Below are 11740 nucleotides of genomic sequence, written 5' to 3'. Positions count from 1 at the left end.
GTGCCCAGGGCCAACTGTGGTCAGCCAGTCAGAGGGCCGTGTGTGTTTGGGAGCATCCATGGCCCTGCTGGGCAGAAGGTCCTCCTGCCTGACTTTAGCTGAGAAGCTGTGGGAATTTCTCTCTGGTCCTTATTTATAAAGGGCTATATCCACCCCCCACCTCCCACCCCTGACACACACACTGGTCTGCCCTGGGAACAGAGATCTGGAGTGAGAAAGACACAAGGGTAGAGACCAGGTACAGAGTTGGAATTGGTTCCTTTATGGAAAAACTGAAAATATAATAAAAATTAAAATTAAACCAGTTTTAAAAAAGCCAGCCCCTGGAGTTTCTACCTCCTGCCTCTGGCCCTCCAGAGGGACAAGGCCCTAACCCCAGGGCAGCAAAAGGATGAGGGCTTTCTGCCCCTCCTCTTCCCCCATTCTATCCCCATCTTATTCTTGACAGTGGGGGCCCCCGGGAGGAACCAAACCTGGGTAGGGGAGCAGGGACCCAAGGCCCCGTGGCCCGGGGAGGGAGGCTTGGTGTGCACCCAGCCCCAAAGCTCCCGGCCTGTAGTGTGGGCATGGGCAGGGCCCCTCTTGGCCTGGGCCCAGCAGGGTGGTAGCTGTTAGTTCCAGATCTTGAGGAAGGAGTCCCAGGAGCCTGTGGCCACAGCCATGCCATCATCGGTGACCCCGAGGCAGCTCACACGGTTGTCGTGGCCGGCGAGGACACCTGTGAGGAAGGACCATCAGAACCCAGGCTCCCCGGCCCCCCTCCCCGCCCCGCCCTCCCCAGCGCCCAGCACGCACCTGCGCGGTCGCCCTTCATGGCGTCCCAGATGTTGCAGTTGAAGTCGTCGTAGCCGGCGAGCAGCAGCCGGCCGCTGCGGGAGAAGGCCACGGAGGTGATGCCGCAGATGATGTTGTCGTGGGAGTACATGAGCAGCTCCTGGTCAGCCCGCAGGTCGAAGAGGCGGCACGTGGCGTCGTCCGAGCCAGTGGTGAAGGCGTAGCCGTTGGGGAAGAACTGCAGGACACAGGCCCCGAGCCAGATGAGGGCACAACAGAGCCGGGAGCCTGGCAGGCAGGCCAGCCCGGCTCGACCCAGAACTTACCGCCACGGCATTGATGTCCGACTCGTGGCCGATGAAGGTCTGTCGGCACATGGAATCCCGCACGTCCCACAGCTTGATGGAGGCGTCACAGGCACCGGACACAAAGGTGCGGCCATCAGGGGCCAGTGACAGGGACATCACATCTCCACTGTGCCCAGCAAAACCCACTGTCTGCTGGCCTGTCTCAATGTCCCACAGGGCACTGGAGAGACAACAGAAAGAAGGAAGGGATCACAGAGGGGTACAGGACAGACTCCCTGTCCTCTGCCGTCCTCTCCCCGATGTGAGCCCAGCCCTGACAGAACCTACAAAGGAAGGGGCACACGGAGCCACTGGGTCACAGGCAAGGGAGGCGAAGTGTTCAGAAGGCCCCTGCTCGCTCAGGGCACGTGCTACATGCTAAGCACCAAGGCAGGGGCACCCCAGGCAGGAAGTATAGGTGAGCCCCGACTACCTAGCCCTGGCAGGGCCTCACCAGGTGGTGTCCCCGGAGCTGGTGATAATTTGGTTGTCATCCAGGAAGCGGCAGCACGACAGGTACCCTGGGGAAAGGGGCTGGTCAGCCGAGTCTCTCCGGGCGGGCAGCACGGCCCCTCCCCCCGCAACAGCGCCCGAGCCCTGCCAGGTCCCTCTCACCGGTGTGGCCAGGCAGCTCCCGGCTGACCCGGACATTGCCCTCGCGGGTCTTGAGGCTGTAGATGGAGCAGATGTTGTCCAGCCCTCCACAGGCCACAAAGTTCCCTGAGGGCGCATAGGCACAGGTCATGACCCAGGAGGAGCGCAGAGGGATGGCATGGACCTGGAGAGAAGGGGGCAGTGCCCAGGGTCAGAGCCAGCCAGGGCCCGCGGCCCCACCCCATCCAGCCTCAGGCACCACCTCTACCTTGTTGGTGGTATAGCTGTCCCAAATGATGAGCTTCCCGTCCTGGGAGGCGCTGACCAGCAGCCTATTAAAAAAGTGGCGGGGGAGAGGCAGAGGGGTCAAGGTGTGAGGCTCCCTCTGGAGACAGGACACCTTTCCTCCTCTCTCAGCCGGTGGGAGGCCCTCCGAGACCACTCCCAGGAGCTGCCAGTACGGTCCTGTTTCCCACCCCCTGGGGCTCTCTGGGGGTCACTGTCTTCCCAAACACGCTCAGCAACATAGGCATCCCGTTCATCCCACCAGATCGGCGAGGCTGCGACCCCTGCCCCCCTCTGCCTGCTAGAAACTCAGCCCAGGGCAAACACAAAAGCTCAGCACACGGCCCCAACCACACACACACACACACACACACACACACAAACACACACACACACACACACACCTTGAGTCTGTCCCCCAGTGCATGGCATAGATTTTTGCCAGGTGCCCACGGAGGGTCCTCCGTGTCCTCATCTGGATTCTCCCCACTGGGTCCAGCCCAGCTGTGATCTGGAGGTAGAGGCAGAATGGGCTCAGGGAGGCTCAGGCGGCATGGCCCACCAAGCAGTATGCCTCAAACCCTTGCTCCTTCCCTAAACCCCAGGTTGGGCCCTGGATTCATCTCACCTGGGTCAGTGTTGAATCCCCACATGCTTTTCGGGCATCCTAGAAGAGATGGCAGAGCCCATCAGAAAGAGGCAGGAGGAGAGGGGGAGGAGGAGGCAGGGAAAAGAGGTGACAGAGGAGTGGAGAGGAGGAGACAGTGAGAGACTAGGGTAGCCACACACACAAAAATCCACCACCCACCAAGTCAGTACATGCAGGCCACCTGGCCCTGCCCGCTCTGCCTCCCCAGCCCAGCAGCCAGGCCCTCTCACCCGGATCTGGTTCCGGAGCTGCTCAGCCTCCTGTCTCAGTTGCTCCAGCTCACTCATGGCGCCGGGCCCGTGGGGCGGGGTTGGGGGCGGCTGGGGGCCGCGGGACGGGGGCTGGGGGAGACAGCTCCTCGCCGCTGGCCCGAGGCCTGGGGGATGCAGGGCTGACGTCAGGCCCAAGGCCGCCGGGGAAGAAGGGGGAAAAGGCGGGGTTGAAGCGCGGCCCGGAAGGGGTAAGCGCCGGTCGGAGGAGGGGGAGGGGACAGCAGCGGTGGCCGCGGTCCCCCCGGCAGAATGGGGGTCTCTGGCACAGGAGGGATGTTGCCCAGTTACAGCTGACTTCCCCAATCTTCCTCCCGCCCCCCGGAAACGGAGCGGGAAGTGCAAGAGGAAGCGCAGGGGAAACCCCTCCCTCGGACAGCAGCCCGGGCGGGACACCCGCGGCAGGAACTGAAGGGGGGGACGGGGGGAGGGGGCGGGGAGAGTCCCTTCGAAAACAGACCTGGCGTCTGCCCGGGCCCGCACAGGCACCGCCCTCCTAGCACCTAATTTTAAAAGGGGCGGTGCCTCTTTAAATTCACCCCCACACGCCGCACACCCTCCACACACACCCCCAGCTTCGACTGGGGTGGGGGAGAGACCAGAGGGGGAAGCTGGGCTGTTCGTGGGGTTGCCTAGGCAACCGTCACCCGGACTAAGAGCACCTCATTGGTGAAGTGCCCCCACCCTAGCCCTGTTGCCAAGGCAACCGCATCCACGGCAGAGACCTGTAGGGTGGGTGACCCCACCCCCGGCCCCATCGCCCCCGCCCGACCCAGCCTCCCGCCCCGACCCAGAACCGGCCAGGGTGGCTGTTTACAGGATTTGGGAAAGCCGATTGGCACTAATAGGTTCGGGACGGCTCACCCCGGATAATCCCCGGGCCGGCTGCGCCCCATTAGCCGCCCCCCGCGGGCGGAGGGGAGGGTGGCGGGGAAGGCAGCCCAAGCCGCTGCTCCCTCCAGCGCCGAGGCCGCCCGCCCCGGCGCGCCCGCAGAAAGCCCGTGGGAGCCGCTCTCGGGTAATTAGTGCTCCGAGGAGAGGTCCCCGGCCCCGAGGCGCGGAGCCGCTCTCTCCCAGACGCGGGCCGGCGGGCGGGCTGGCGGCCCCAAGCGGCCCGGCCCTGCGCCCTCGGCACCCCAGGAGCCCAGCCTCCGAGCTCCGCGCGCCGGGGCCCCAGGGGCCTGGCTGGCTCCGCTCCAGGGCCCGGAGTCCTGCCCCCCTCCCTGGACACCTGTGTGCTCTGGCCATGCTCACTGCACTCTGCCGACCCAGACGTTCCCCCACCCAGCTCCCACTTCCCCCAGGCCCTGGGCGTTCCTCTTCCCCACTGACATTTCCCCTCTGCCAGTTCAGCTTTCTACGCTAGCGCCGGGGGATGCCCCTCCAAAAAAGCGGGGAGCCGGGGCGGGGCGGGCAGAGTCTCCCACTCCACGTCCCCAGCTCCGGACAAAGCCCCTTCCTTCCAGCTGCCAGCAGCCCAGGCCGAGCGGCAACGCCAGAGGCCAGGGGCAGAAGGAAGCAGGCCGGGAGGAAGCCGCTGGGGGCGGGGGCGACGCTTCCAGCCCTCAGTCCCCATCACCCTCCAGGGCCCCCTCGGCGGCCCCCGGATTCTGGGCATACAGCATCCGAGGCCCTAAGGAGAAATGGGGGTGCCACCGCCTCCGCAGGTCTGGCGGGGCGAAGGGGAGGGGACATGGGAGGGTCCCGGATCTGGCAGCTGGAAGGCGCGGGCCGGTGCCGCGCTGCGAAGCGCAGTGGGCCTGGCCCTCCGGCCCCCACGACCTCCATTTTGCCCAAAAGAAAGCTAGGCGTGGGATGAGGGCGTCCCGGGGAGCTGGGCTTGGGGTTAGGGCTAGTAGGGGGAACAGGGTGCCGAGGTCTCCGGCCTAGGGTAAGGGGGCCAGAAAACACGGACAGAACCCAAATCGAGGGGAGGGTGGAGGCGAAGGGAAGGGTGGCCTCGCGGCCTTGCCTGCCTGTCTGAGGATTCTGGAGTTTTGCAAGGCGAATGCCGGCATGGGTGCAAAATGGGAGGACACGAGGGGTGCTACCCAGGGGCAAACGGGAGGGTGGTGATGGGGGAAAGGGGGCGGGACGGGGCCTAGAGGAAGCCCGGAATTTGGCCCCCCAACTTCTCAGGGAGCAAGAGGCAGGAAAGGCTGGGATGGAGTCTAGGGTGAGGCAAAATGCCCCTGACGGTGCAGGGAGCGCGTGCATTATTGGGGACGAGGGTCCCCCCAGTTCCCCTTCCGGGTTTGGGAGCGACGGAGCCAGAGGAAGGGAGGGGAGGTCTGGGGTGCTACGTCCGCTCCCAAGAGGCCAGACCGGGGAGACAGAAGGAAGAGAGGTTCTCCCACGGGAATTTGGGGCTGGGGGAGAGGAGGACTTCTTTTGTCAGCGGAGGTACCTGTGGCGGTGGGATTCTGCGAAGGGTCGCTAGAGGGGCGCGGGAGGTCCTGTCTTCCTCCGCGGCGGAGGCGGCAGCGGCGGCGACGCGGATGGATTTCCTCAGTCACCCCAACTCAACCGTCCAGCGCTGCTCTCCCCAGAGCGGAGGGATCCCGCCCGCCAGTGACGCGGCCGTCGCCGCCGCGCCCAGGGCCCGGCTGGGCGAGACCAACTCGTTAGTGGGGGGACGCCGGAAGATAAAAGACCCCTTAAGAGGCAAGGATTGACTCCGTCACAACAAAGATAGCACACCACACGATTTCGACGCAAAAAGGACCAAAATAAATGCTTTGCTTCCCGAAAAGGAGCAAGACATCCCCCCTGGGACTGACAGAGGTGGTACCGGCATAGGGGAGGGGAGGGGGGGGGAAGAAAAAAAAAAAAAAAAAAAAAAAAAGCTCGCTGGTCACGTGACCTACCCTCCCGGATTGGGCGGCTCCAGACTGGGCAGGAGAGCTTGACGCCCCAGTTCTTGGTTCAGCACGCCCCTGTACCCGGTGAGACCACGCCCCTCCACGGGCTGGGACCGAGCTGGAGAGATCCCGGCCCGCGCGGGACGGGACCGGCGGCCCTGGCGCGGCAGAGGGAGAGAGCTGCTCTTGTGAAAGTCCCCGAGGAATGGTGCGGGCCCCTGAACCTGGCAATGGTGAGAAGAGTCGTGCCCGGAAAGTTCCCCAGCGTTGCCCACTGGGCTTTTGTAGAAGTCTACCGGAGTGCGTGACACTGTAACAACAACAACTCGTATTTATTGAGTTCCGTACTTACTTAATCCTCACGACAGTGCTGTGAATTTCGGTACTAGAGTTGTCCCCATTTTATAGTAGTGGAAACGGGTTCCCAGGACTGCAGAGTTGAGATACGAACCAAGGCAGCTTTAGCGACTTAACTGTGCAGTAATATCAGTACTAGCCTCTTGAGGAACGCTCCCGTGGACCATCCCTGTGAAGGACTGAGAATGTAAGCATAGGCCTTAGTTTCCACCTCTGTAAAATGAGTGTTGACTGCTGCCTGCCCTGCGAGTCACGTTGGAGTGTTACGAGATTCTGACAGGTTGTGAAAATGCTCTGGAAGGTTCAAGTCAATGAACAGCCTTCACTGAGTCCTTACCCAATTTAAAAGTGAAAGTATCGAAACAGACAACGTCTTGTAGCCTCCGTTAAAGGCATTACAAAAAGCGTTCAAAGCACAATATATATTTTTTAAGAAAATAAGAAACCAAAGTCATATTCTTCGTTATGCACAAATCCCATTTATGTGCACTTACCAGTTTGATGATATTTTAGCAGGAGATGATAGATGTCAATTAGGCATTAGAATTTGGAAGGGACCTTTCGGATAATTTTCTTCAATTTCCTGTCAATCTACAGATGGGCAAAGTGACTTCCCAAAAGTCACTTAGAAAACTGGCAGCCTAGGACTAGAACCCGATTTTGTTAATCTCTGTAGGGCATCTGACACTGCTTCCTCTCACTTTTGGCTTCACTTTTCCTCTCACTTTTGGCTAATATGCTTCTTTGTTTTAACTCATTCAGCAAACATTCACTTAGTCTCAGTGATGTACGAGACAGGGTCCTAGGCACTGAGGATACAGCCATGAACACGTGCACCCTTCCTCTACCTGCAGGGAGGTCACAATCTACAGAGGAGACCGATGGTAGATGATCATTGAAATGACAATTAGCGCTGGTGGCTTGGAAGTGCCATTTGCAAAGAGCAGAACATTTGGGAGGGGACACATTTGGGGAGGAAGATCAAAAGTTTTAAGTTGGGACATGTTAGGTTTGTAGTGCCTAGGAGAAGTGCAAAGAAGAATATTCAGAAGGTGGCTGTCAAAGCAGGTCTGGGGCTCAACAGAAGAATATGAATTGGAATAGAGCCTTGAGAATGAATGGCATTTTAGAGCAGATGAAGTCATAGAGAGGTTCAGGAAAAGACAAGATGGCCTAAGACCAAGCCCTGAGGAACTCCAACATTAGAGGTCAGGCAGAGGAGAACAAGCTGCCAAAGGAGAAGCCAGAGAGCTAACAGGAAAATCAGGAGAATGTGGAGTTCTGGAACCTAGAAGAAAAGAATGTTCCAAAAAGGGAATGACAAACCGTGTTGAATGCTGCAGAGGGATGAAGCAAGCCTGGACTGGGAAGTGTGCATTAGATTAAGTAACGTGGAGGCCATTGGTGACTTGTGTCAAGAGCACTTGGAGTGAATGCTTTGCTTGCAGTGGGCTGAGAGTAAGTAAAAAAAAAAAAAATGAGGCAATGGAGACAACGAAAGTGGTCAGAGCTCTGGGAATCTTGACTTGGAGGGGGTGGGGCGTAGAAAGGTGGGGCTGCGTACGGTGAGAGAATTTGAAATCAAGATATTTGCGTTTTGATAGGAGCTACTGGAACTTCTTTAGATGATAATGGGAAGGATGGGGGTTGGGGGAGGTGAAGGATACAGATGGGTAGGGGATGGCCAATGGATGACCAACTTCTCTGAGAAGGCAGGCGCCCTGGAGCAGATGTGGAGAACCTGGCTCTCACGGGGCATGGGACACTTCCTCCTTCCTCTGACTCTCCTTTCTCAGGCTTCTCCTTGGTCCTCCCCTCCTCCTCTGGGCATCTGTAAACATTGTTTCTCCCCGGATCCCAGCTTCAGCCTCCTTTTTTCACTGGTGACTTCCTCCATTACTGTGACTATCCTTGAATTGCTTATACCTCTCAAATCTCCATCTCCAGCCCAGATGTCCCCCTGCCCCCGGTGTAGACTTGGTGTATGTCCAACGGCAGCCTGGATATCTTCACCTGGATGCTCACAGACACTGGTGTGCTGGAGTTAGCTGTGCCAGTTCACACCAGCTCACAAGAGCCCAATGTGTACCTCTCTTCCCAACTCCTTGTTCAGTGAAGTCATGTTGATAGTAGTAATTTTTAATTGTCATGGTGGGAGTATTTACACCATGGAAATCGGCGAAGGCTTCAGATCAGGGCTCCCCTTTCCAGAAGAGCTGATTTTTAAACCATTTACTATACACCAGTGGTCACGGACATGTCACATTCAACACATTCAAAACTAAATTAATCCTCTTCTACCCCACCCCACCCTGCCCAACCCTACCCTTTCTCTGAATCTCTTGGCCCAGTTAATAGCATCTCCCACCCAGGAGCTTCTCACGCCCTCATTCCCCATATCCAAAGATGGTCAGCTAGTTATGGTTTAGGCCAAGCTGCTATAACAAAGAGACCCCAAAATTTGACGGCTTAAGAGACAACTTTATTTTTTTTTTAAAGATTTTATTTATTTATTTGAGAGAGAGCACAGCAGTGGGGAGGGGCAGAGGAAGAAGCAGACTCCCGGCTGAGCAGGAACCCTGACGCAGGGCTGGTTCCCAGGACCCTGGGATCATGACCTGAGCCAAAGGCAGATGCTTAACCAACTGAGCCACCCAGGCACCCCAAGAGACAACTTTAAAATAGATCCTCCAGGACTGTGGGGGCATCTCTGCCATCCTCAACACCTAGCTTCCATCTCTGTGTCTAGTGTGGCCCAAGCAGCTTTCCACAATCATATCTGAATTTCATCCATTGGGAAGGGCGGTGGGGTGGAAAGCACAAGTTCTTTCCTGTTTAAGGACAACACTAACATCTGCTCAGAGGTTGGCCAGTTGCAAGGAAGGCTGGGAAATGTAGTCTCTAGCCATACACCCAGCTAAAACATTATTAATAAAGCAAGAGGGGAGATGGCCATTGATGTAAGCTTAGCAATCTGTGTCATTGGTGGATACATCTTGTCCATGCTCCCTCTTGTGTATTGCTTAAATCCATCCCCTCTGCCGTATGCCAAATGCTATTACCCTGGTCCTCGCCTATATCCTGGCCTCTAAGATAGTTCCTCTCTATTCATCTATCAAATAGCTGCCAGACGTATCTTTCTTTTTTTTTTAAAAAAAAGATTTTATTTATTTATTTGACAGAGAGAGACAGCGAGAGAGGGAACACAAGCAGGGAGAGGGTCAGAGGGAGAAGCGGGCTCCCTATGCAGGGCTCGATCCCAGGACCCTGAGATCATGACCTGAGCCGAAGGCAGTCGCTTAACCAACTGAGCCACCCAGGCGCCCCCAGACATATCTTTCTAAAACACAAATTAGATCATATAACTTTGTTGTTCAAAACTGTGCAGTAGTTCCCCACTGGTTTGGCCCTTCTCTCATGAGAAGGGCCAAACTTCATGACACACAGGCTGGGTCCTGTCCCCTCCCAGAATGCCTTCCACCCCCACTCCAGTTCGACTTCCTTATCAGCTGGGAAAATGCAGTTCCATTTTCTCAGGCTTAGTTTCAATACTGCCTCCCTGACCACACTGTTGTTTGTGCCCCACTGCAATGCTGGCCCCGTTCCTATTGCAGCCTTTACTGGACTGTTTATTTCTGGGCACTCACCGCCTTCACTAGGGAGAGGCTCCCTGTGAAGCCAAGATACTTGATTTATCTGGCAGAGGACTGGGGAAGAGCTCACCGAGCAAGGCAGAGACCCTCACAAGATGCCAAATTGTTTCCAAAGTGTGGGGTCTGAGAGTCCTGGCCCTACCACCTTTGACCTCATTACCAGATGTTCAGCTTTGGCCAACCTGAATGTAGGCCTGGAGGGTGTGCGAACCTCCAGATGATTTTGATGAATTTGTTTTGTTTTGTTTTGTTTTTAAAGATTTATTTATTTGGTAGAGAGAGAGACAGCGAGAGAGGGAACACAAGCACGGGGAGTGGGAGAGGGAGAAGCAGGCCTCCCGCGGAGCAAGGAGCCCGACGTGGGGCTCGATCCCAGGACCCTGGGACCATGACCTGAGCCGAAGGCAGACGCTCAACGACTGAGCCACCCAGGCACCCCGATGAATTAGTTATTTAACCCTCCTTCTTACAGCATAGACATTAAACCCAAGGAGAGTCACATCAAGTTATGTGAGCCATTTTATTCCTGGTGTCTATCAGGCACCTAGAGAACATCTATGAAATGAATAGAAGCAAGGCAACATTTTCCCCAGGATCAATACTTTTCACACGCCACAGTTCAAATCTGAGTTCTGTCATTTACACCAGCTGAGTGACCTTGGGTAAGTCACTTAATCTTCCCATGCCTGTTTCCCCTACAAAGTGGGGATAATAATCAGGCCATTATAAGAGCTAAATTACTTAACATTTGTAAAGCACTTATAATGCTTTACATCCAGGCATTGGATGTTTTGTGTTTGCTAAACAAAAATTGAGTTTAGGTATGAACGAATTGGTCTTTGGCCACTTTCCCAGTCTCATTTCCCCCTTACTGTAGTCTGTGCCACCAGCTCATCTGCAACCTTCCTTCAAGACTGAGCTCCTAACTCCACATATGTTCATGTCTCTAGAACTTTGCACATGCTATTCTCTGTGTGGAAGACCTTTCCCACCTTGTTCACCAGTGAACCCCTATTCATCCTTCACAATTCAGCTCGAACTTCGCTTCCAGAAGCCTCCCTGGACTCTCAGAAACAGGTGGCCCCTCCCTCCTTTGGGCCCCCACTCCCCGCCCACTTTCATGCATGTCTGAGCTCCCCACTGCACCAAAACCCCTTGAGAGCAGGGATAGAGCTTATGCATCTTGGTATTCCCATGCCTTGCACAAAGATGTTTGCTGAATCAATGAATGGATAGTGAAATATATTAATAACATTTTACCGTATCCACTTACATAATACAATAGAATCGTAATACAGTACAATGACACATGAACATTGGCTACAGTTGACTGGTAGGTAAATCAAGTCCAGTCATGTAGTCAGCCAGCTGTAGTTTTTCCACCAACCATTAGAGGAAAATTCAGTTCTCATTACAATACTACATATTCCTAACTTATGAATAATAGTAGTAAAGCCTCAAAAACTCCCAGGAACATTCTCAGGACCAGTGTTTACTGAACAGTCCTGCGTGGCCAGCTCTGGCATCAGATTGAGTCTTCACTCCCAGCTATTCTTCAGCTAGGGACAGTGAAGCTTGGACCGGGACACAGAAGTATTATGAAATAAGGTCATCTCTCAACTGGTTGATGAGAGATTTGAGTTCTAGTCCTGGCTCTGCCCCAGTCGACTGTGTGACCCAAGACAGGGCCCTGCCTCCGTCTCGGGAAACCCCTGTGAAATCCAGGGGCCGGATCCATGATCAGTAAGGTTTCTCCTGACTTGGGGCAGTCTCTGAATCTGAGACCCTGACTGGGTAAAGGGATGGGCGATGGAGAAGTGAAGTTGTGTCATTAAATGTCAACAAAAGGAAAGGTGCAGGCCACGAATAGAATCACTTTCCACTCCAGTGTCCCTGTAAGCCTCACCTCAGCAATAATAATGATAACAATAATAATTGTGTAAGATAAAGA

General features: G+C 55.8%; 1 protein-coding gene across 1 annotated transcript; it reads right to left on the bottom strand.

Annotated features, from left to right (window-relative positions):
• Positions 1-239: 239 nt before the first annotated feature.
• Positions 240-5465, bottom strand: GNB2 (G protein subunit beta 2). Its single transcript, XM_036073365.2, has 10 exons — positions 5326-5465; positions 2880-3025; positions 2629-2667; positions 2405-2511; positions 1984-2047; positions 1737-1899; positions 1576-1642; positions 1101-1302; positions 796-1012; positions 240-718 (listed from the first exon to the last, which is right to left on the bottom strand). Exons 2-10 carry the CDS (start codon positions 2934-2936, stop codon positions 612-614), a joined length of 1023 nt encoding a protein of 340 aa, XP_035929258.1. The 5' UTR covers positions 2937-3025; positions 5326-5465; the 3' UTR covers positions 240-611.
• Between the last annotated feature and the right edge of the window lie 6275 nt (positions 5466-11740).

This window comes from Halichoerus grypus, chromosome 6 (genome assembly GCF_964656455.1).
Source record: "Halichoerus grypus chromosome 6, mHalGry1.hap1.1, whole genome shotgun sequence".
NCBI lineage: Eukaryota > Metazoa > Chordata > Mammalia > Carnivora > Phocidae > Halichoerus > Halichoerus grypus.
The sequence above is the reverse complement of the archived record's forward strand: the minus strand, read 5'-3'. Positions and strand labels throughout refer to the sequence as shown.

Excerpts from the sequence above, each read along its gene's own strand:
- GNB2 (XM_036073365.2), bottom strand. The coding sequence starts at position 2,936 with ATGAGTGAGCTGGAGCAACTGAGACAGGAGGCTGAGCAGCTCCGGAAC. Across the intron at positions 1,643-1,736 it reads GGAGCTGCCTGGCCACACCG|GGTACCTGTCGTGCTGCCGC; the intron begins GTGAGAGGGACC and ends CCCTTTCCCCAG. Across the intron at positions 719-795 it reads CATGAAGGGCGACCGCGCAG|GTGTCCTCGCCGGCCACGAC; the intron begins GTGCGTGCTGGG and ends CCTTCCTCACAG.